Source organism: Spea bombifrons, chromosome 4, assembly GCF_027358695.1.
Source record: "Spea bombifrons isolate aSpeBom1 chromosome 4, aSpeBom1.2.pri, whole genome shotgun sequence".
In the NCBI taxonomy this organism is placed as follows: domain Eukaryota; kingdom Metazoa; phylum Chordata; class Amphibia; order Anura; family Pelobatidae; genus Spea; species Spea bombifrons.
In genome coordinates this window covers 113,022,270-113,043,232 of record NC_071090.1, presented here as the reverse complement: position 1 = coordinate 113,043,232, position 20,963 = coordinate 113,022,270, and the positions used below count along the sequence as shown (strand labels likewise).

The window sequence follows — 20,963 nt, the reverse complement described above, 5'->3', positions numbered from 1 at the left end:
AAGGTCAGGCAGAGGCTGAGAGAGGAGACCCCCAAAAGGTCAGGCAGAGGCTGAGAGAGGAGACCCCCAAAGGTCAGGGAGAGGCTGAGAGAGGAGACCCCCAAAGGTCAGGCAGAGGCTGAGAGAGGAGACCCCCAAAGGTCAGGCAGAGGCTGAGAGAGGAGACCCCCAAAGGTCAATGGAGCAGGGGCTGCAGGTGAGACTGTTCCCCTCCAAGCACCAGAGCAGGCTGTGGCTGTTGATCCGATTATCTGATGATACCTGGGACAGGTGGGGCACCTGAGGCTCCTATATCAGAGTGGCCCCGCCCCCTGTCGGCCCCGCCCACCGGTACCGTGACATCACCTGGACAGCTGGTAACAGAGAGTGAAAGAGACACAGAAGATGAATCAACAGAAACTAGTGACGTCACCCCCCCATATCGTGCAGAGTTACCCAATAGGGTGAGATCCCAGCAACCTCCAGCCTGTCAACTCCATTACTGCCCATACTGACTGCCCCAGGGGCAAATAAATATCACTCTGTGTATATACCCTTACTGCCCATACTGACTGCCCCAGGGGCAAATAAATATCACTCTGTGTATATACCCTTACTGCCCATACTGACTGCCCCAGGGGCAAATAAATATCACTCTGTGTATATACCATTACTGCCCATACTGACTGCCCCAGGGGCAAATAAATATCACTCTGTGTATATACCCTTACTGCCCATACTGACTGCCCCAGGGGCAAATATATATCACTCTGTGTATATACCATTACTGTCCATACTGACTGCCCCAGGGGCAAATAAATATCACTCTGTGTATATACCATTACTGCCCATACTGACTGCCCCAGGGGCAAATAAATATCACTCTGTGTATATACCCTTACTGCCCATACTGACTGCCCCAGGGGCAAATAAATATCACTCTGTGTATATACCATTACTGCCCATACTGACTGCCCCAGGGGCAAATAAATATCACTCTGTGTATATACCCTTACTGCCCATACTGACTGCCCCAGGGGCAAATAAATATCACTCTGTGTATATACCATTACTCCCCATACTGACTGCCCCAGGGGCAAATATCACTCTGTGTATATACCATTACTGCCCATACTGACTGCCCCAGGGGCAAATAAATATCACTCTGTGTATATACCATTACTGCCCATACTGACTGCCCCAGGGGCAAATATCACTCTGTGTATATACCATTACTGCCCATACTGACTGCCCCAGGGGCAAATAAATATCACTCTGTGTATATACCATTACTGCCCATACTGACTGCCCCAGGGGCAAATATCACTCTGTGTATATACCATTACTGCCCATACTGACTGCCCCCGGGGTAAATAAATATCAGTCTGTGTATGCCATTACTGCCCATACTGACTGCCCCAGGGGCAAATAAATATCACTCTGTGTATATACCATTACTGCCCATACTGATTGCCCCAGGGGCAAATAAATATCAGTCTGTGTATATACCATTACTGCCCATACTGACTACCCCTGGGGCAAATATCTCTGTGTGTATGTTACTGCCCATACTGCCGGCCCCTGGGGTAAATAACTACCTCTGTGTATAATTTGGGGGTAGACTGGAGGCTCGATTCTCCGCACAGAAGTCTTTATCTCGTCTGATAAGGGAACTGATTGGAAATTGACGCATAAACATAAACCACGGGAGGCCGGAGCTTATAAACTGCCCCTGCTGTAGGGGTTATAGGGTGAGGCCTGGGGTATTATGCAGGGCCTGGGGTATTATGCAGGGCCCACTAACATTGGACCTCTCTGGCCGGCTGAGTTCATAGTTATCCTTTGAAGCAGGAAAATATGGTAGTTGGGGGGTAGTTAGGAGGGGTATAAGGGAGGAAAGAGGGACAGAGTATACCCCGGCCTGACCTAATACCCCGGCCTGACGTTATACCCCGGCCTGACCTAATACCCCGGCCTGACCTAATACCCCGGCCTGACGTTATTCCCCAGACTGACCTAATACCCTAGGCTGACCTAATACCCCAGCCTGAAGTTATACCCCGGCCTGACGTTATACCCCGGCCTGACGTTATACCCCGGCCTGACGTTATACCCCGGCACGACGTTATACCCTGGCCTGACGGTATACCCCGACCGAAGTTACATTTTTCCCGCATCATTTCAATCAGGACAAAGGTCGTTGTGTAAGAGCCATAAAAGGGCCGGTAACGACCCAAACCTGGGCAGAATCCACACAAACACACCCGGAAAAGAGCCCGGAGCCAAAACTAACAGAGGCTCGGCAGCGGCCGATCACCTGCGCTGTCATACATGGGGACACGGGGGGAGGGGGTATATGGGGTAATAGGAGAGGGTACGGAGGCAGCACAGGGGTAATAATCATATCAGGGGGGTTATATCGTGTAATAGGATGGGTTATGGGGAGGGTAATATGGGGTAACTGGAGGGGTTATAATCATAGGAGTGGTTATACAGGGTAATAGAGGAGTTATAGGGAGGGTTATATGGAGTAATAGGAGGTTATGGGGAGGGTTATATGGGGTAATAGGGGGGTATTGGGAGGGTTATATGGAGTAATAGGAGGGGTTATAGCGAGGGTTATATGGAGTAATAGGAGGTTATGGGATAGGAATACGTGGAGTAATAGGAGGGGTTATGGGGAGGGGTTATATGGAGTAATAGGAGGGGTTATGGGGAGGGTTATATGGGGTGATAGGAGGTTATGGGGAGGGTTATATGGGGTAATAGGAGGGGTTATATGGAGTAATAGGAGGGGTTATGGGGAGGGTTATATGGGGTAATAGGAGGGGTTATATGGAGTAATAGGAGGGGTTATGGGGAGGGTAATATGGGGTAACTGGAGGGGTTATAATCATAGGAGTGGTTATACAGGGTAATAGAGGAGTTATGGGGAGGGTTATATGGAGTAATAGGAGGTTATGGGGAGGGTTATATGGGGTAATAGGGGGGTATTGGGAGGGTTATATGGAGTAATAGGAGGTTATGGGGAGGGTTATATGGGGTAATAGGGGGGTATTGGGAGGGTTATATGGAGTAATAGGAGGGGTTATAGCGAGGGTTATATGGAGTAATAGGAGGTTATGGGATAGGAATACGTGGAGTAATAGGAGGGGTTATGGGGAGGGGTTATATGGAGTAATAGGAGGGGTTATGGGGAGGGTTATATGGGGTAATGGAGGGGTTATGGGGAGGGTTATATGGGGTGATAGGAGGTTATGGGGAGGGTTATATGGGGTAATAGGAGGGGTTATATGGAGTAATAGGAGGGGTTATGGGGAGGGTTATATGGGGTAATAATGGGGTTATATGGAGTAGTAGGAGGAGTGGCCTCCTGGGACTCATGGGAAGGACACACTGCCGGTCTGGGGGTCTGTACACCATTGTAGCCCCTGGAACTCTGCGTATGTATTTAGGGCCCCCTGAGCTCTTGGGGCCCCGGTATGATAGTGGATAATCAGCTACATGTTGATGAAGCAGAATATGACTCCATGAAAGAAATGAGACCCTGGGGGCCCCTCCGCCATCTGATGTCTCACGGGCCACGTGCTAAAGGTGTGTGTGGCTGACGAGCTGTAGGGCCCCAGCGCACCGGGTATGTCTGTGATTCCGGGGTAACGACAAACGCAGAGGGACATCCAAATAAAACCTGATATTATTGAGCACTTCCTTGGCCTTCCAGGAAAGGGTTAATGGCCAAGTGCCCTGAATTAGCCTGGAGCAGCGGAGGATCTGACACTGAGGACAGGGCGCCACCTGGTGGGCACTTTATGCAACTGTCTGAGCCAAAGCCCTCCTTGGGCGCCGTCACAGCGTCCTCTACAGACAAGCGGCCCCGGAGTGCGTCCTCCGCGTGGGATAAGCGGCCCCGGAGTGCGTCCTCCGCGTGGGATAAGCGGCCCCGGAGTGCGTCCTCCGCGTGGGATAAGCGGCCCCGGAGTGCGTCCTCCGCGTGGGATAAGCGGCCCCGGAGTGCGTCCTCCGCGTGGGATAAGCGGCCCCGGAGTGCGTCCTCCGCGTGGGATAAGCGGCCCCGGAGTGCGTCCTCCGCGTGGGATAAGCGGCCCCGGAGAGCGTCCTCCGCGTGGGATAAGCGGCCCTGGAGTGCGTCCTCCGCGTGGGATAAACGGCCCTGGAGTGCGTCCTCCGCGTGGGATAAGCGGGCCCCGGAGTGCGTCCTCCACGTGGGATAAGCGGCCCCGGAGTGCGTCCTCCGCGTGGGATAAGCGGCCCCCAGCGGCCGAGCGTCTCAGATCCCAAACTAATGCACCTGATGAAGAGACCCAGATGTTACTTTATACAAAGCTCTTAGCAGGAAAAGTAGGCCCCTGAGTGCCCGGCACATGAGCTTACAATCTATAGGTATTACGCTCCGTGTATTTGTGGCCCCGTGGAAGGTGCCCTTGACAGGATGAAGTTCCTATAATTAACTGCATCCCATGACTGACATTTTGTTGGAGACTTTTGGTCGCTGACCGGTGGCTCCCGCCGGCCCCCTCCCCCGATCTCCCCTGTCACAGATTAGGAATAGGTGCTAATCACAGACCTCGGCGAGCTCCCGAGGAGCCCCTCACTGGCCCACGGGCCCCGATGCCCACAAAAGCGAGACAGCGAAGCAGCTACGCTGTGTTGCTGAAAATCAGGACTGCCTTGCCAACTTCAGGACTCTTGGGAGGTGCGCATTGGATATATACAGTTGAGAGGATGATGCTGATTGGCTAAAGGTGCCGCCCGCCGATCTGTGCTGAGAGGAGCCTGATCCCTGTTAATGTGCGTGGATCGGGACTGTGATGTCACAGGTGCCCCCCCTATAAACCCCGCCCCCAGTAAAAAAAAATGTTTTTTTATTCTTTAAATAAATTATTTTGTGGGCCACAACTCCCATCACCCTCAGAAAGTTGACTCTTTAAAAGCTGGTGCAAGAGGTGACGTGTCCTCCTTATATACGGGCCCCCAGCTACCCCACGGGGCCCAACTTGCGGCACTAGGAGGTATAAACCGGCCAGAACAATTCTGCCCCAACGGGGGCAAGACGTCCAGACCCAGCGGAGGTAAAAGGATCCTGTCTGTGGACAACGGCCGTATCTTCCAGGCTCCGCACGACGCGGTTATATTAGAGCTGTTTTTTCTCCCTGTTTTTCCGCCCCGATGGTTAAAGGGACATTTTTTTTACTGATCTTCCAAGATCCCGCTCCCGCTCTCTATCTGTAGCAGCTGCTCCTCCGAAGGGTTAAAGGATCTGTGTTCAGAGGCAGCTCATTGGTCGGCGACGCACTTTCCTTCATACGCAGAAACATGACCTGCCGGGAGAACGGCCCCCGGCGGCCCCCGTCCACTATGTAAAGAGTCCAACCTTAATCAGTCGTCGGTCTCGTCTTAGTTTCAGGAGCCGTATGTCCATCCCATGCATGTTTAATCCCCTCACTGTATTACCCTCTACCACTTCTGCTGGGAGGCTGTTCCACGCATCTACCACCCTCTCAGTGGAATAAATGGCATTTTATGGTGGAGTCCTTGAAACGCTAGCCCCCGCCATGCCCCAGAGGGGGCACATAAAGAGTTAAAGTAATAGCCTTTATGAGCATCCCCGCTATGTAAGTAAATAGGGCGAGCCACGTCCGGCTGCCACGGATCTGGCTGCGTGAGAGCGGCCCCTGAGCCAGGTGTTCGGTGGAGCCGGCAGAGGGCTTGGTGCTCTAACGGACGCTGCACCCCAGGAGCTCGCAATCTAACGGCCACGCGCCGTGGCGGCGTGTGAAGGTTAACGAGTCAGAGGCTCCGGCGGGGTGTCGGGTTCCGATATTTCCGTCCGTGTCACATCGCCCCCCTCCCCAGCAGGACAGCTGCGACCTTTCAGTGACAGCCTGGGGGGGCACGGAAATTACCCCGCAGCCGGGGCAGGAAGAATAGCGAGCGCTGTTACGCGTGTCGCGGTCACACAAGTGACGCAGAGGGACCGGGGGCCACGCGGGCCACAAATAGAAACCCAAACTGAATACCACAGTGACCTCACTTTACATCCCACGGCGGGGCCTCCTCCCCACACCTGCTGTGCCCCCCCCACGGGGTCTGCCCCTGCTTGTGTTGTGAGACCCCCCCTCACTCCTCCCATTCTGCCCCTTCCTTCCACTCACTCTGCCCCGCCAGCCTCTCCTCCCCACTCACTCCTTGGCAGGGTGTCAGATACCCCTCTTCTCCGTGTCTCCTGAACGTTCTCTCCCCCAAACCGTGTCCCCTCTCCTGTCTCTCCTTTTACCCCTGATACCTCTGCAGAGGGTTCCGAGGAACTTGCCCCGGGCTGGGGTGTCCCATTATTTTCCGTCCTTCCTGCCCCTCCCTGCCTCTTTCCTGCAAGGTCACGGCGAAGGATTTCTCGGAGTAATTTGCCCTTGGCTGGAAATGCCCTCTCACGGGTTCCAGCCCATCGATGGAGGGCAGGTACGTGGATCTGGGGTGGTCAGGGGTATAATGAGGGTGGCAGGGCAGATCTGGGGTGGTCAGGGGTATAATGAGGGTGGAGGGCAGATCTGGGGTGACCCAGGGTATAATGAGGGTGGAGGGCAGATCTGGGGTGGTCAGGGGTATAATGAGGGTGGAGGGCAGATCTGGGGTGACCCAGGGTATAATGAGGGTGGAGGGCAGATCTGGGGTGACCGGGGGTATAATGAGGGTGGAGGGCAGATCTGGGGTGACCGGGGGTATAATGAGGGTGGAGGGCAGATCTGGGGTGATCCGGGGTATAATGAGGGTGGAGGGCAGATCTGGGGTGATCCGGGGTATAATGAGGGTGGCAGGGCAGATCCGGGGTATAATGAGGGTGGAGGGCAGATGTGGGGTATAATGAGGGTGGAGGGCAGATCTGGGGTATAATGAGGGTGGAGGGCAGATCCGGGGTATAATGAGGGTGGAGGGCAGATCCGGGGTATAGTGAGGGTGGAGGGCAGATCCGGGGTATAGTGAGGGTGGAGGGCAGATCCGGGGTATAATGAGGGTGGAGGGCAGATCCGGGGTATAGTGAGGGTGGAGGGCAGATCCGGGGTATAATGAGGGTGGAGGGCAGATCCGGGGTATAATGAGGGTGGAGGGCAGATCCGGGGTATAGTGAGGGTGGAGGGCAGGGGTAGAAGCCGTGGGGTGGGAATGGGGTAAATATATAGAGAGGGGCACCAAGCGTTTCCTGTGTGATTGGGATCTCCCCCAGCAGGTGGTCCGGCGTGGCGTCACGAGGACCCTCGTACTGTCCGTGGTCACAGCCATCCTGGGGTCATTTCAATTTGGGTACAACATCGGAGTCATCAATGCCCCCCAAAAGGTAAGAGACCCCCAAACATAGAGGGGCTTTTCACTGGGATGGTGGTGCATCTGGGGGTATTTCTGGGTTTCTCCGCATGAGGGTCTTTATTCTGAGGACGTGGATCTGGCGTGGAACCCTTATAACCACACAAGGGCAACTTCTGGAGAGTTAGTGGGGTAAGCGTGGCTGTGGGCAGTGTATGGAGAGTTAGTGGGGTAAGCGTGGCTGTGGGCAGTGTATGGAGAGTTAGTGGGGTAAGCGTGGCTGTGGGCAGTGTATGGAGAGTTAGTGGGGTAAGCGTGGCTGTGGGCAGTGTATGGAGAGTTAGTGGGGTAAGCGTGGCTGTGGGCAGTGTATGGAGAGTTAGTGGGGTAAGCGTGGCTGTGGGCAGTGTATGGAGAGTTAGTGGGGTTAGCGTGGCTGTGGGCAGTGTATGGAGAGTTAGTGGGGTAAGCGTGGCTGTGGGCAGTGTATGGAGAGTTAGTGGGGCAAACGTGGCCTCGGGCAGTGTATGGAGAGTTAGTGGGGTAAGTGTGGCCTTGCGGGTCCGTGGCATTCCGTGGGGGTGTATGATGTCTGTACCCCCCGCAGATCATCGAGCAGAGTTATAACGAGTCATGGATAAGCCGCAGCCCCCCGGGATCCCCCTCCATAGACCCCTCTCTGCTGAGAACCCTGTGGTCGCTGTCCGTGGCCATATTCTCCATCGGTGGAATGGTGTCCTCTCTCAGCGTGGGAGTCGTGTCTCAATGGTTGGGAAGGTGAGTGAGAAAACATGGTATGGAGACAATCCCCCCCCCCCGGCCTTCTGTCCCCTCTCTTTCCTCACTACCTGCTCTCCCTCCTCTTTCCTCGCTCACTACCTTCTATCGCCTCCTCTCTCTCCCTTTATCTCTCTCTGACTCCTCCTTCACTACATGCTCTGCCTCGCTTTACCCTCCCTCTCTGCTTTTTCCTCCTTCACTACCTTCTTCCCTAATCTCTCCCATGTATCCCCAATCACTCTCCCTCACTACCTGCTCCCCCCCTCTCTTCTCCCTCACTACCTGCTCTCCTCACCCCTCTCTCTTCTCCCTCACTACCTGCTCTCCTATCATTGCTACCTTCTACCCCCCTCTTCTCCCTCACTTCCTGCTCTCCTTCCCTCTCTACCTTCTATCCCCCCTCTCTCTCTCCTCCCCCACTACCTGTTCTCCTTCCGTCTCTACCTTCTATCCCCCCTCTCTCTCTCTCCTCCCCCACTACCTGTTCTCCTTCCCTCTCTACCTTCTATCCCTCTCTCCCTCCTCTCTCCATCTCACGTGTCCCGTGCCAGCTGGTCATTGCTGATTATTTGCCACCTCGCAGTAACCGTGGAACATTCCGTTCCTGTAAGGCACCGGCGGTGTCCACGGCGCATCCTCCCCGTCACACGGCCCATCCAATTACACATAAAACGTGTCCCCCAGTCTAATGGAGAAAAGAGGGGCATCAGAGGAGGAAAGAGGGGCATATGGGAAGAGGGAGGCACTGGGGTAGGAGAGAGGGGGGGCACAGGAAGGAAAGGGCCCATGGGGATGATCTGCCCCTATTAAAGCCCCTGCCCGGTGCCCCCCAATTCAGGCCCCGCATATCACATGTTGTCACTGTGTGCCCGCGCATGTCCTCCGCTCTCACTGCCTGTTCTCTCCCCGTCCGTCTGTCCGTCCGTCCGGTGCAGGAAACGCGCTATGGTCATCAACAACGTCTTTGCGTTCCTCGGGGGAAGTCTTATGGGTCTGTCCCAGATCAGCCAATCGTATGAGATGATGATCATTGGAAGGTTTCTGATTGGAGTGTATTCAGGTAATAGACAATTAACCCTCTGCAGCCTAATCTGTGTGACTCCTCCCCATGCTCCGCTAGAGGGGCTGGGCTCCATTAACCCTTGATTAACCCAGAGAACTAGGACTCGCTATATTAACCTCCGTTATATGATGATCTGATGCCAGAGTTAAGCCTTAACCCCTGATCTGTCACGGAAGCCTGTCTTGATTAACTTTTTGACAGCCAGCATCCTCTTGGACAGGCATGCAGGTTTAACCCTTTATCTTGCCACCGGCCGATAGCAATCCCTCACCTGCTCCCTTCTCCAACAGGTCTGGCCTCGGGGTTGGTGCCAATGTACGTAGGGGAGATTGCTCCGACACACCTGCGGGGGGCGCTGGGCACCCTACACCAGCTGGCCTTAGTCATTGGGATTCTGATAGCCCAGGTAAGCTTCTCGCGCATGCTGCTAGCCTGCCAGATCTGTTAGGTTTCTGCTCCAGTATCAGAATCTATATGGATCCCCCTCCCTGGAGCCACGCATGCTGGAGGTGCTCTTTTTACAAATGCAGGTGCAGGGGATCAGACAGGGCACAGGGTATGGGTTAGTAACAGATCCCTAAACGTATTATTCCCGCCCATCTGCCACCCTGATCCGTACACCTGGATTCAGGGCGTGGTTAGAGGTGCTCAGGGGCGGGTTTAAAGATGGGGCTTGGGCAGGGCTATGGACTTACCTGCCACGTGGGAGCTGTCTACCTGACCCACCGTCCCCACCACCCAAACGCTGAGATATTTGTGATAATAGCGTCACGGAGGGACCTGCGTGGCTGGAAACAATCTCTAGCGGGGAGAGAACAGGAAGCGGCTTCCAACCTCCTGCTTGGGCTTACCAATGGGATTCTGATGCCGCCTGCACAGAGGGATCATGGGAAATGGAGGGGAATCTGCATCATATGCTGTGGCGGACCAGAACCTGTGAATCTGTATATCTTAAATATACCGAATAATAACACAAAGCATTTATAGTGTCAGCTTTACTGCGGCCTCTCGCAACCCCTGCGCGTTTCAGTCTCTAATCTGTCTGCCCCGTCTCGCCTTCCTGTCTGCCCCTGTCTCTCCTTCCTGTCTGCTCCGTCTCTCCCCTTTCTGTCTGCCCTGTCTTTCCCTTTCTGTCTGCCCCGTCTCTCTCCTTCCTGTCTGCCCCGTCTCTCCCCTTTCTGTCTGCCCCGTCTCTCTCCTTCCTGTCTGCGCTGTCTCTCCCCATCTCTCTCCTTCCTTTATGCCCCCATCTCTCTCCATCCTGTCTGCCCCGTCTCCCTCCTTCCTGTCTGCCCCATCTCCCTCCTTCCTGTCTGCCCTCGTCTCTCTCCTTCCTGTCCGCCCCGTATCTCTCCTTCCTGTCTGCCCCCGTCTCTCTCCTTCCTGTCTGCCCCATCTCCCTCCTTCCTGTCTGCCCCGTCTCTCTCCTTCCTGTCCGCCCCGTCTCTCTCCTTCCTGTCCGCCCCGTCTCTCTCCTTCCTGTCTGCCCTGTCTCTCTCCTTCCTGTCCGCCCCGTCTCTCTCCTTCCTTTCTGCCCCGTCTCTCCTTCCTGTCTGCCCCGTCTCTCTCCTTCCTGCCCGCCCCGTCTCTCTCCTTCCTTTCTGCCCTTCTCAGGTTCTGGGGCTGGATCTCTTCCTGGGGTCCAGGACTCGCTGGTCGGCTCTGTTCTGGGTGACTCTGATTCCGGCCGCCGCGCAGTCCTTGATGCTCCCATTCTGTCCAGAGAGTCCCCGCTTCCTTTACATCGTGTGTGAACAAGAAGCTCAGGCCAAGAAGAGTGAGTGTCTCTCACCGAGGGTGCGAGCGGGGGGTGTCTCTCACCGACCGAGCGTGTGACGGTCACCGTGTGGCTGTGTGTGACTGAGCGAGTGTGACTGTCATTGAGTGAGCGAGCGTGTGGCCGTGGTGTCACATCATGTGACCGGTTTTCTCCCCTTTGCCCCCAGGCCTGCGCCGTCTCACCGGCCTCCTGGATGTCTCGGAGGATCTGTCTGAAATGAAGGAGGAGAAGAGACAGATGGACTCTGAGCCGAAGGTCTCGATCGCGCAGATCTTCCGCTCTCGCTCGTACAGACAGCCCATCCTGGTGGCCATCGTCCTGCAGCTTTCCCAACAGCTGTCCGGCATCAACGCGGTGAGAGACGGCACGTGGCACAGCCCTGGAGGGGCACTTTTGGTTTGGGGCGTGGCTAGAGGCGGGGCTTTAGCCAGACTTTTTATCTAAATTTCTGACCTATAGCTATTTATGCAGGGGCCACGAGATGACTCATCACTGCTGTTTTTTTTTTCCTCCCCAGATATTTTATTATTCCACAGATATCTTCTCGAAGGCGGGGGTGGAGCAGCCAATATATGCTACGATAGGAGCGGGGATCGTTAACACCGCCTTCACCGTGGTGTCGGTGAGAGGGGATCGGGGGCGGGGTTGGGTCATGTGCCTTCCCACCTTCCTCTCATAGGCTGCTGAGGGTCCACGTGGGTAGTCCGCTTCCCGTGTCTTAATGTCGCTCTCCTCCCCCACAGCTGTTCCTGGTGGAGCGGGCCGGACGCCGCACTCTACACCTCCTGGGATTGGCTGGAATGGTTATCTGCGCGCTCCTGATGACTGTGGCCATGGTGTTGCAGGTCAGTGTGTGATGCGTGGCCGGGGTCAGACCGGGGATTAGAATCAGACGATAAATACATGCGCGGCCCCTGCAGGATACACGCAGCTATATGCGCCACGTCCGGGCCCGCGCGTGGCTGACACCCCGTATACCTGTGAAATCTGAGGGAGGTGCCCCACATGCTCTTTTACCCCTCAGTGAGACCACCAGTGACAGATGTGGGGGGAGGCCCTGTTCTGATCTCCTTCTGCTCCCCGCAGGACACGGTCCCGTCCATGAGCTCGCTCAGCATGGTGGCCATTTTCGGCTTTGTCGCCTTCTTTGAGATTGGCCCCGGCCCCATCCCGTGGTTCATCGTGGCGGAGCTCTTCAGCCAGGGCCCCCGGCCAGCGGCCATGTCTATCGCCAGCTGCACCAACTGGACATCGAACTTCATCATCGGCATGTTCTTCCCATACGTCGCGGTGAGTGACGGGGGGGCACGTTAAGGGGCCACTGTGTGCTAAGAACACGACACGTGGCAAGCGTGCTGCTCCGTTTCATCACATGACCCTTCTTCTCGGCCCCCCTCTCTAGGATCTCTGTGGCCCTTACGTTTTCCTGCTCTTCGCCCTGCTGCTGGTGGGCTTCCTGGTGTTCACGTATTTCCGTGTCCCCGAGACCCGCGGGAAGTCCTTCGATGAGATTTCTCACGCCTTTCGTGGCAGGAACCTGTCGCTGCTGGACATGGAGGTGAAGGCGAGCACGGAGATGGACAGTCTGGGAGGGGGTGGCGAGGATGAGTGACGAGTGCACACTCAGTGATGGCGTGGAATCCAGTGTGGCGCCACCTGCAGCGTGGGACTGATATTACCGGAGGACGTTTGCACAGACAGGGATACCCCGGACGCCTGCTTTCTGCCCTGTTGAGGGAGAGGGGGGGTGAGAGGGGGTGGGGAGCGCGGCGGGGCGTGGAATCCGTGGATACGTTGTGTATAAATGTGTATATTTTTTGCTGTGGCAATGAATTAACGTGAGACGCGGACAGGCAGACACACCTTGGATCACCGTTACCCCGGACTTCTGCTTTTTGCCCTGTTGAGGGAGCGCGGGGTGGTGGTGGGGGGGGTGCAGGGTGAGAGGGAGGAGAGGCTGGGGTGAGAGAGCCCGGGGGGGGGACGTGGGACCCGTGTATCCGTCGTGTATAAATATCTGTATATTTCTTGCTGTGGGAATAAATTATATAAGTTATATAAGTTATACGTGGACAGCTGTCTCGTGGGATCCGGCGACAGGCAGAGACCCCGTTTAAAGGAGGGAGACCCCGGACCATGGGGGGGCAGCTCTGGAGCTGCAGCTTCTTTCCGCAGTAAAAGGATTTATTTGTTCTTTTACAGCTCACTTTACGGCAGTTTTGCCAGCATTGCTGTGTGTGATGAGAGTTATACCGGTGCAGTTTGTGATCGTTATTCAACCCCCCCCTACAAACAAGTCTTAGGGGGGCCACAGGTTTCGGCTGTATCTGAGTCACCCGAAGTCATGCAGGGCTCAGGGAGCGCGGGCGAGGGCAGGTAGCTGGGGCAGATAGCGAGGGTGAGGGCAGGAAGGGAGGATGAGGGCAGGTAGTGAAGACAGGTGGTGAGGGTGAAGACCGGTGGTGAGGGTGAAGACGGGTACCTGGCCACGAACGGCTCGGCTCTCACTGCCACGCAGCCACGTTTTGGTTTGTGCCAATTCAATTGTCACCGAATCCAGGGCGGATAGTTCTTACCTCAGAGACGCCGTCCAGTATTTATTGCCCCCGTTCTGTATTTATTGCCCCTCCGCATCAATGAAACCACCCCTTCTGTGCAGTGCTTTTGTGATACCCCGGATTAGGGAGAAAAATATGGAACCCTTCCAACAACTCCACCACCCCCCCACCCCCGGGAGAGTACTGATGGACCATCCCGACCAACCATCCCGACCAACCATCCCAACCAACCCTCCATCCAGTCCTGCAGCATACTGCCTGGTAACGTGATCTGGCTACTTCCCGCCAGGCATGGTAAGGGTTAATTACCATTAAGGGCCCCCTCGGCACACCCAGGAGATGGGGAGGAAGAGGTGACCACAGACCACGTCCTCCCAGCCCCCGCTCCACAGCCGGCCACGCTCTCGAGTCACGCCACGTCTGCTGTGTTTATCAAGCGCTAACATATACCACGGCGCTGTACCAATGTAAATATACTTTAACACATATAGAGGTGAGCTGACAATCTCGTCTTACATTATACTAAGCCCCCGGCAGGAACGGTGGCTCCTGAGGGCCCCACCCGTGAGCTTACAATCTAAAGAAGGCTTGTGGTGTGACACGGAGCCCGGACCACGCCACTCCGCAAGCTGCCTCTCTCAAGATGGCGGCAAATGCGCTGACAGCGTCCACGCACCCCTCCAGCCAATGAGGAAACAGAGCCTGCCGGCAGATCAGCCCCGCTTCACGGCAATCAACGAGCCTCTTACCCCGCGGAGACGCATCCGCTCGGAGGGTCCGGTTTTCAGATATATATGTATATGGTTTGATGGGGTAAATTGAATGGACCGGCTTGAAAGATGCCCCAAATAACACACGGGGGCAGAACGCCCAGATTTGGAATAAACATTCGTAACAAAGCGCTACTTGTGCTTCCTGCCCTGTAACCTGCAAAACACATAATACGAAAAAAAACTCTTACCGTAATTTTTTTGTCCCTGACACCAAGTGACGGAAAGTCTTTGGGTTTCTTCCTCGCAACTTCAGGCCTGATAAGAATCTGAGAAGAAAAGAGGGAGGGAAGCGAGCGCGGCCTTACAGATCTGGTCAGGTGACCTTGTCCTGCTGGAAGATAATACAAGGCGGTGACACGCCAACGCCCGCCGCTTTCCCGCTCTTTTGTTCAAAAGGAGGTCCGCAGAGCTTCTCCAGAACCAGAACTGACAGCAGAAATGTGGACTTTGGGGCGTTGATGGGCTGAGGCCTGTCCGCGAGGATCCCGCGACGCCCTGCAACGCGATTTCTCTCTGACCGAGCCATTATTCTCGTGGGCGACTGTCCCTGGGAACCGGATCTTGTTTTGTTAAAGAAGCCCCGGCTGCCACGTTGTCTGAATGGAGCCGCGCAGGAAGGCCTTTGACAAACGGAGCGAACCCTCAAAGAGCCCCCCCCACGACCGTCTCTGATCTTTCGATGCGCACAGCGCTTCCGCGTGGCCAGGGATACGCGCTTACAGAGCGTCTCCGAGCATGGAGGCATCTGGTAACGCAGCACCATAAGCCTCGATACTGAGGGGAACACACGCTGGCCACCAAGTAAGGTGGTCCTTCAGAGGTCTGGGATTTCACTGACAGCGTGAGACCGCCCATCCCAGGGAGGCCACCCGTGTAGGACCCCTGAAACAGCAGCCCCCATAAAGCCCAATATGCAGGTTCCGGACTGATCCGAGAACTCTTCGTTTGGCTAAAAACATCTTACACACACACACACACACGCACCCCAATGGTATGCTGCTGCTTGGGGGAAGGATGAATGAGAAAGGGGAGGAGCTATGGGTGGAGGTCAGGGGGGGAGGGAAATGTGAGCTTGAAAAGTAAACGTTGGGCAAAACCCGGTTTCTATTCAGCCTCCCAAGATGGCGGTAAATGCGCTGACAGCGTCCACGCACCCCTCCAGCCAACGAGGAAACAGAGCCTGTTAGCAGATCAGCCCCACTTCACAGCAATCAACGAGCCTCTTACCCCGCGGAGACTCACCCACTCAGAAAGGGTTAACATCCCGGAGTGTCTGGTTTTCAGATATGTATGTATATGGTTTGATGGGGTAAATTGAACGGACCGGCTTCAAAGATGCCCCAAACAACACACAGGGGCAGAACGCCCAGATTTGGAATAAACATACGTGCCCTGTAACCTGCAAAACACATAAAAAAATGGCTATTCCTAAACTCAGTGCAGAGCGTATTCAGCAAGATCGTTCAAATAAAACTCATACAAAGTGCATTTTTCACATTTTATTTATTTTTTACAGTAAATTGGACGATTTGATGAAGGTGATGGGATCCAAAGAAATTCCTGTCAGGAAAGAAAATGATCATTTGCGGGTTTTTCAAACGAGGAAAACGGCAGCTAAACCTGAGGAAGCGGTCACGGCAGCCCTGTGCTTAAGGGGTTAAATGGCCCTTTTACCAAAAGGGTCAGCTCCGGCAGCATTTTCGAGTAACTGACCATTGGAGGAAGCAGGTGGCAGCAGCAGGGCTGCAGCAGCAGGGTCACTCCGTATTCTGCTGGGGGGGTATCACAGACATTAGACTGCCCAGTAAGTGAGCGCACACTCCCTGTATACACACACACACACACACAATACATTAAGTACCCGTACAGGGGCATCAGATATGTACCACCCCCACGATAATAACCACAGGACACAAGAGCTTGCCATTAGATGTTTACTGTCACACCGGACTGTGCCATAAAACAAACCCCAAATCTCCAAAATAGTGCAAATAAGGCAGCACACGGTGACGGGGCCCGGGGCCCCACCTCATAAAGTGATTTATCGCCGTGATCCACTCAATCCCGTGTGGTTATAAAACGGATCCGACACCTGAAACAGGAAAAACAAGCGATTACCGAGAGCGGGGGTGGGGGGGACTACGGCAAGGAGCACCGCGCCCCCCCTTTAACAGAAGATGGGAGCAGGGGGCAGATTGGCTGCGTTCCTTCACACCCCGGGGGGGGGGTGACCTTTCAGGGGGCTATTTTCAGAGACCACGCGGAGGGCAGCCCAGAAGGGACACTGACGTCTTAACATTCTAATTGTGTACAATAGGCGCTCACGTACCTGCGCCACACGCCACGTGCCAATGACGGGGTCACTCAGTAGCCGGGGAATCCGACACCCCAGCCTCTGGGGCAGGAGTCTGAAATAGAACCGTTCACATGAACTTCCGCCACCCAGCAGACAACTACTCCCAGCAAAAAAACAGCATAATGGTTAACCCCTCCACCACAGCTGCATTTTTCATAACCCCATACTGGGTTTTATTAATTATATAACGCCACCGGTTCAAAGGGGGCGGGAGGGGATTTATCGCTCGTCAGCACCAGAGACTTTGTTTAGAAGCATTTTCTTTTTGCCCCCAGTTAGAGTTTTCCGGATCTCTCCGGCACTCACACTCCATGTACCGATGGCTCCATTGGGCTGCTGATCGCAGGGTGCCAGATCAACCAGCAGGGGGAGTGATTTATCTCCCAGCAGGATCTGGACAGACCCTCCTGTCCTTCTCTTATCCCAAACCCTTCCAGCAGCAATAACTGCTCGGGCGCCACACGATACGGGTCCCCGAAGGCACACGGTCACCTATACATCCCGGGGCAGCGATAGGGGGGGCATTATCAGGACAGGCCGACAGCGCATGGTTTGTATTTAATGCAGAGACCTGGTGCCGTTATCTGTAGGATACAGGACTGGGTCTCACCTCAGTGTGCGCTCCATCAGCCTCTGCGGGGGCAGCAGGGGGCATCGGGGGGCCACTTTCTGTCGGACCTTCACTGGGCTCTGTTTGGCTCTTTTCATCGCCCTGCAGACAAGCCACATTAGTCTCTGAGCCGAACGTCCATGTTTTGAAGACCAGTCGTTACTCAAACTCACCGGGGCCGAGCCTGGCTGTGGGGCGGAGGTCTGCCGCCTGCGGCGCTGGAAGTACGGGCGGTTGCGTTGTCGCTGGGGCTCTGGACGGGTCGCATCGTCCGAGGCAGGCTTGCTCTCCCCGTCGCCCCCTTCCGTGGCCTGCTGGGGTGGGGGCCGAGGGCGAAGTGGTCTGTCCGAGAAGAGAGATCAGCAAATAGACCCGAGGAACACAAGTCTCCTGCACAGGCGGCAGCATCCCTAAATACCCCCCCACACACACACACACTTCAGTGCGCTTGCTACCACTATACATTACCTGCGAAACCTCGGCCGGAACCTGCGGGGTGTCGCCCTCTGCTGGTCATCCCCTGGCTGGGCAGTCGCCGGCGCCGAGTCTTTGGCTTCCGCTTGGCTCGCGTCCTATAAATGAGAAGGAACGTGTCCGGACTACCACACAGGCAACGGGGCCCACGCCCATCACCGTGGTAACGGAGGCCACAGCGTGACCAGCACCCACCTCTGCAGTCTGGTCCTGCTGAGCTGGACCCCGCTGTCCTCTGCCGAACCTCCGCCGGAAGAAAAACGGGGGCGGGCGTCTGCGCTGGGGGGGTCTGTCCTGGGGCGAGGCTTCTGCCCGCTCGCCCTCGCTCACCTGCTCGCCAGTCACCCCCTCGCCCCCAGACTCTCCTGCGGTGTCCGTCCGTGGCCGATAGAAGCGCCGCCGAAACCGTCTTCTATTGGGTGCGAATCTGCTTCCTTTCACCGGGACACCCCCCGGCCCGGTCACGTTAGCCGCCTCCGCACCCTGAAGACATTTCAGTAGCTCATTGGGGAGGAATAATCGTGCAGGGAGATACGCCGACTGCTCCCATGGGGCACCTCACGTTAAATGCCACTACACGTGGTAACCCTGGCGATAGACATACCCCAAACACTCACCTTCTCTCCTTCCACCACATCGAACTCCACCGTCTCGCCGTCCCCAACGCTGCGGAGAAACTTCCGCGGATTGTTCCTCTTTATGGCGGTCTGCAGACACATGCAGAAAGGGTTAATCCCCAACAGGGCGCACGGAACAGTTACCCAGGGCACCGGATCGGGGGGCCGGCAGCGGGCTAATCCACATGTGCCGTTATGCTGGCTGTGAGGCTGATCTCGTGGAAGGGAGAGGGCAGGAAGCATGTGGCGGAGCAGGTATTACCCCAGATATCGCCACACACACACGCCCGCCACACACACGCCCGCCACACACACACACACGCCCGCCACACACACACACACACACACGCCCGCCACACACACACACACGCCACACACACACACGCCCGCCACACACACACACACACGCCACACACACACACACACGCCCCACAGACACTCACCTGATGAACAAAGACATCTTCCTTCGTATCATTCCTGTGAGGAGAGAGAGGAGGGTGAGAAGAGCAGCCAAGCCACCGGCGGGGCCCCCCGGAGCTTACACTGTGAAAGCCGCACGGGCCGGTGATTAACCCCTCGGCGGCAGCCTTTTACCTGTTGATGAAGCCGTAGCCGTTCCGCACGTTAAACCATTTCACGGTCCCCTGCACTTGGGTGGCTGCAAAGAAACCACGTTATTATAACAGAGGGCAAGAGGCAGCAATTACCCCCGGGGAGGGCAGCCGGATCAAGGGGGATGCCAGTCGGATCACCCCCCCCTCCAGAGGATGCCAGTCGGATCACCCCCCCCCCCTCCCGAGGATGCCAGTAACAATTACTAGACTGGGCAAGAGGAGCAATAGAGGCTGTAGCGATTGTTACCCCGTGGGGTACAGACAGTAACGGTAATTTAGGGAGGGAGTACCGCTAGTGATCACCCCGGGGGGTACAGACAGTAACGGTAATTTAGGGAGGGAGTACCGCTAGTGATCACCCCGGGGGGTACAGACAGTAACGGTAATTTAGGGAGGGAGTACCGCTAGTGATCACCCCGGGGGGTACAGACAGTAACGGTAATTTAGGGAGGGAGTACCGCTAGTGATCACCCCGGGGGGGGGGGCGGTGCGGTGCAGACAGTAACGGTAATTTAGAGAGGGGGTACCACAAGTCATTGTTACCGCAGGGGGGGGGGATCAGATAACGTATTTTCCCCGTGGTAACCCCAAAACCAGTCGCTCACCAAGCACTTTTTTGTCCGCCTGGTTCCGGGCCACCGCCGGTTTTGGGGCCTCCGGTGCCGGCTCCGCTTGGACCACCGGCTCGGGATCCACTTCGGTCATGCTCGCGGTGCAGCTAAAGATTTCGGTGCCGGTATAGTATTCCAGTTGACCCCTCCCCCCACCTGTTCTTGGGAGCCCGGGAACACCTGTCAACCCATCTTTATATATAGCGCCGAAAAAACATTCTCTTTTTACATTGGTTCTATAGAACGTCAATTAAAGCGCTGCGTTTCCTGATTGGTTTAAATAGATGCGCTCCCGCCCTGCTGCCTCGTGACTGGCTTGGTCTGGAATGGGCGGGAAATACAAATGAACTGCGAGGAACCGCCAGTCGCGAGCACAGGCCGCAACCCACGCAGCTGATTGGACGGACGAACTCCGCGGCGGATTGGCTCCCATGGCTGAGCAGGTATTAATGTTGTGTGCTGATTGATTGGCGTGTCTCCGTATCACCTAGGAGAGACGCGTCTGTGCAAAGCGCGCCCCCTGCAGCAACTTCACAGGGGAAGGTAACCTCATACCTGTGTATTAACCATTTGTGTGCATTCTGCTTCTTTGAGCCCCCCCGACTCCTAATACCTGTGTATTAACCATTTGCGTGCTTTCTGCTTGTGAGCCCGACCCCCCCACTCCTCATACCTGTGTATTAACCATTTGCGTGCTTTCTGCTTGTGAGCCCGACCCCCCCACTCCTCATACCTGTGTATTAACCATTTGTGTGCTTTCTGCTTGTGAGCCCGACTCCTCATACCTGTGTATTAATCATTTGCGTGCTTTCTGCTTCTGTGAGCCCCCCCACGCCTCATACATGTGTATTAACCATTTATGCGCTCTCTGCTTCTGTGAGCCCCCCCACGCCTCATACCTGTGTATTAACCATTTATGCGCTCTCTGCTTCTGTGAGCCCGACTCCTCATACCTGTGTATTAACCATTTATGCGCTCTCTGCTTCTGTGAGCCCCCCCACGCCTCATACATGTGTATTAACCATTTATGCACTCTCTGCTTCCGTGAGCCGGCTCTCTCCCTCCCCTGGTTGTCCTCTGGTATCCTGAGCCGGTTTAGAATGAGAGTAACGCGGCTGCGGCTCCTCCGGTATACCGCGTTCGCATTGCCGCCGCGGGGGTCTCCCGATGATGTCACACAGCGGACAGGAGCTCAGGTAGCCATCGCTCCTTACCCCCGACACAACCGCCCCCAATGTAAATAACACACGGTGTACAGCGCTGAGGTATATGGAGGGCGCTTTATAAACACACATTGTGCAGCACTGTGGTACATGGAGGGCGCTATATAAACACACATTGTACAGTGCTGTGGTACATGGAGGGCGCTATATAAACACACATTGTACAGCGCTGTGGTATATGGAGGGCGCTATATAAACACACATTGTA

The 20,963-nt window shown here is 55.5% G+C and overlaps 2 protein-coding genes across 3 annotated transcripts; one reads left to right on the top strand and one right to left on the bottom strand.

The window, feature by feature from the left end:
- The first annotated feature begins 6,114 nt into the window (after positions 1 to 6,114).
- Positions 6,115 to 12,984, top strand: SLC2A4 (solute carrier family 2 member 4). Of its 2 annotated transcripts, none has more exons than XM_053462654.1 (11): positions 6,115 to 6,456; positions 7,223 to 7,330; positions 7,904 to 8,073; positions 9,012 to 9,136; positions 9,430 to 9,545; positions 10,754 to 10,916; positions 11,086 to 11,273; positions 11,437 to 11,541; positions 11,663 to 11,764; positions 12,006 to 12,209; positions 12,322 to 12,984. In XM_053462654.1, exons 1-11 carry the CDS (start codon positions 6,418 to 6,420, stop codon positions 12,529 to 12,531), a joined length of 1,530 nt encoding a protein of 509 aa, XP_053318629.1. In that variant the 5' UTR covers positions 6,115 to 6,417; the 3' UTR covers positions 12,532 to 12,984. The 2 variants fall into 2 exon arrangements, with proteins under 2 accessions (XP_053318629.1, XP_053318628.1); XM_053462653.1 differs by having other exon boundaries at positions 7,220 to 7,330.
- Positions 12,985 to 16,170: 3,186 nt separating this feature from the next.
- On the bottom strand, positions 16,171 to 19,759 carry YBX2 (Y-box binding protein 2). The gene is made up of 10 exons (XM_053462762.1): positions 19,527 to 19,759; positions 18,902 to 18,965; positions 18,751 to 18,784; positions 18,308 to 18,397; positions 17,886 to 18,173; positions 17,685 to 17,788; positions 17,390 to 17,558; positions 17,217 to 17,318; positions 16,580 to 16,658; positions 16,171 to 16,342 (listed from the first exon to the last, which is right to left on the bottom strand). Exons 1-9 carry the CDS (start codon positions 19,624 to 19,626, stop codon positions 16,611 to 16,613), a joined length of 999 nt encoding a protein of 332 aa, XP_053318737.1. The 5' UTR covers positions 19,627 to 19,759; the 3' UTR covers positions 16,171 to 16,342; positions 16,580 to 16,610.
- Positions 19,760 to 20,963: the final 1,204 nt, after the last annotated feature.

Excerpts from the sequence above, each read along its gene's own strand:
- SLC2A4 (XM_053462653.1), top strand. The coding sequence starts at position 6,418 with ATGCCCTCTCACGGGTTCCAGCCCATCGATGGAGGGCAG. Across the intron at positions 9,137-9,429 it reads TCTGATTGGAGTGTATTCAG|GTCTGGCCTCGGGGTTGGTG; the intron begins GTAATAGACAAT and ends CTTCTCCAACAG. Across the intron at positions 9,546-10,753 it reads TTGGGATTCTGATAGCCCAG|GTTCTGGGGCTGGATCTCTT; the intron begins GTAAGCTTCTCG and ends TGCCCTTCTCAG.
- YBX2 (XM_053462762.1), bottom strand. The coding sequence starts at position 19,626 with ATGACCGAAGTGGATCCCGAGCCGGTGGTCCAAGCGGAGCCGGCACCG. Across the intron at positions 18,966-19,526 it reads GGCGGACAAAAAAGTGCTTG|CCACCCAAGTGCAGGGGACC; the intron begins GTGAGCGACTGG and ends GTTTCTTTGCAG. Across the intron at positions 18,174-18,307 it reads ATGTGGTGGAAGGAGAGAAG|GGTGCGGAGGCGGCTAACGT; the intron begins GTGAGTGTTTGG and ends AAATGTCTTCAG.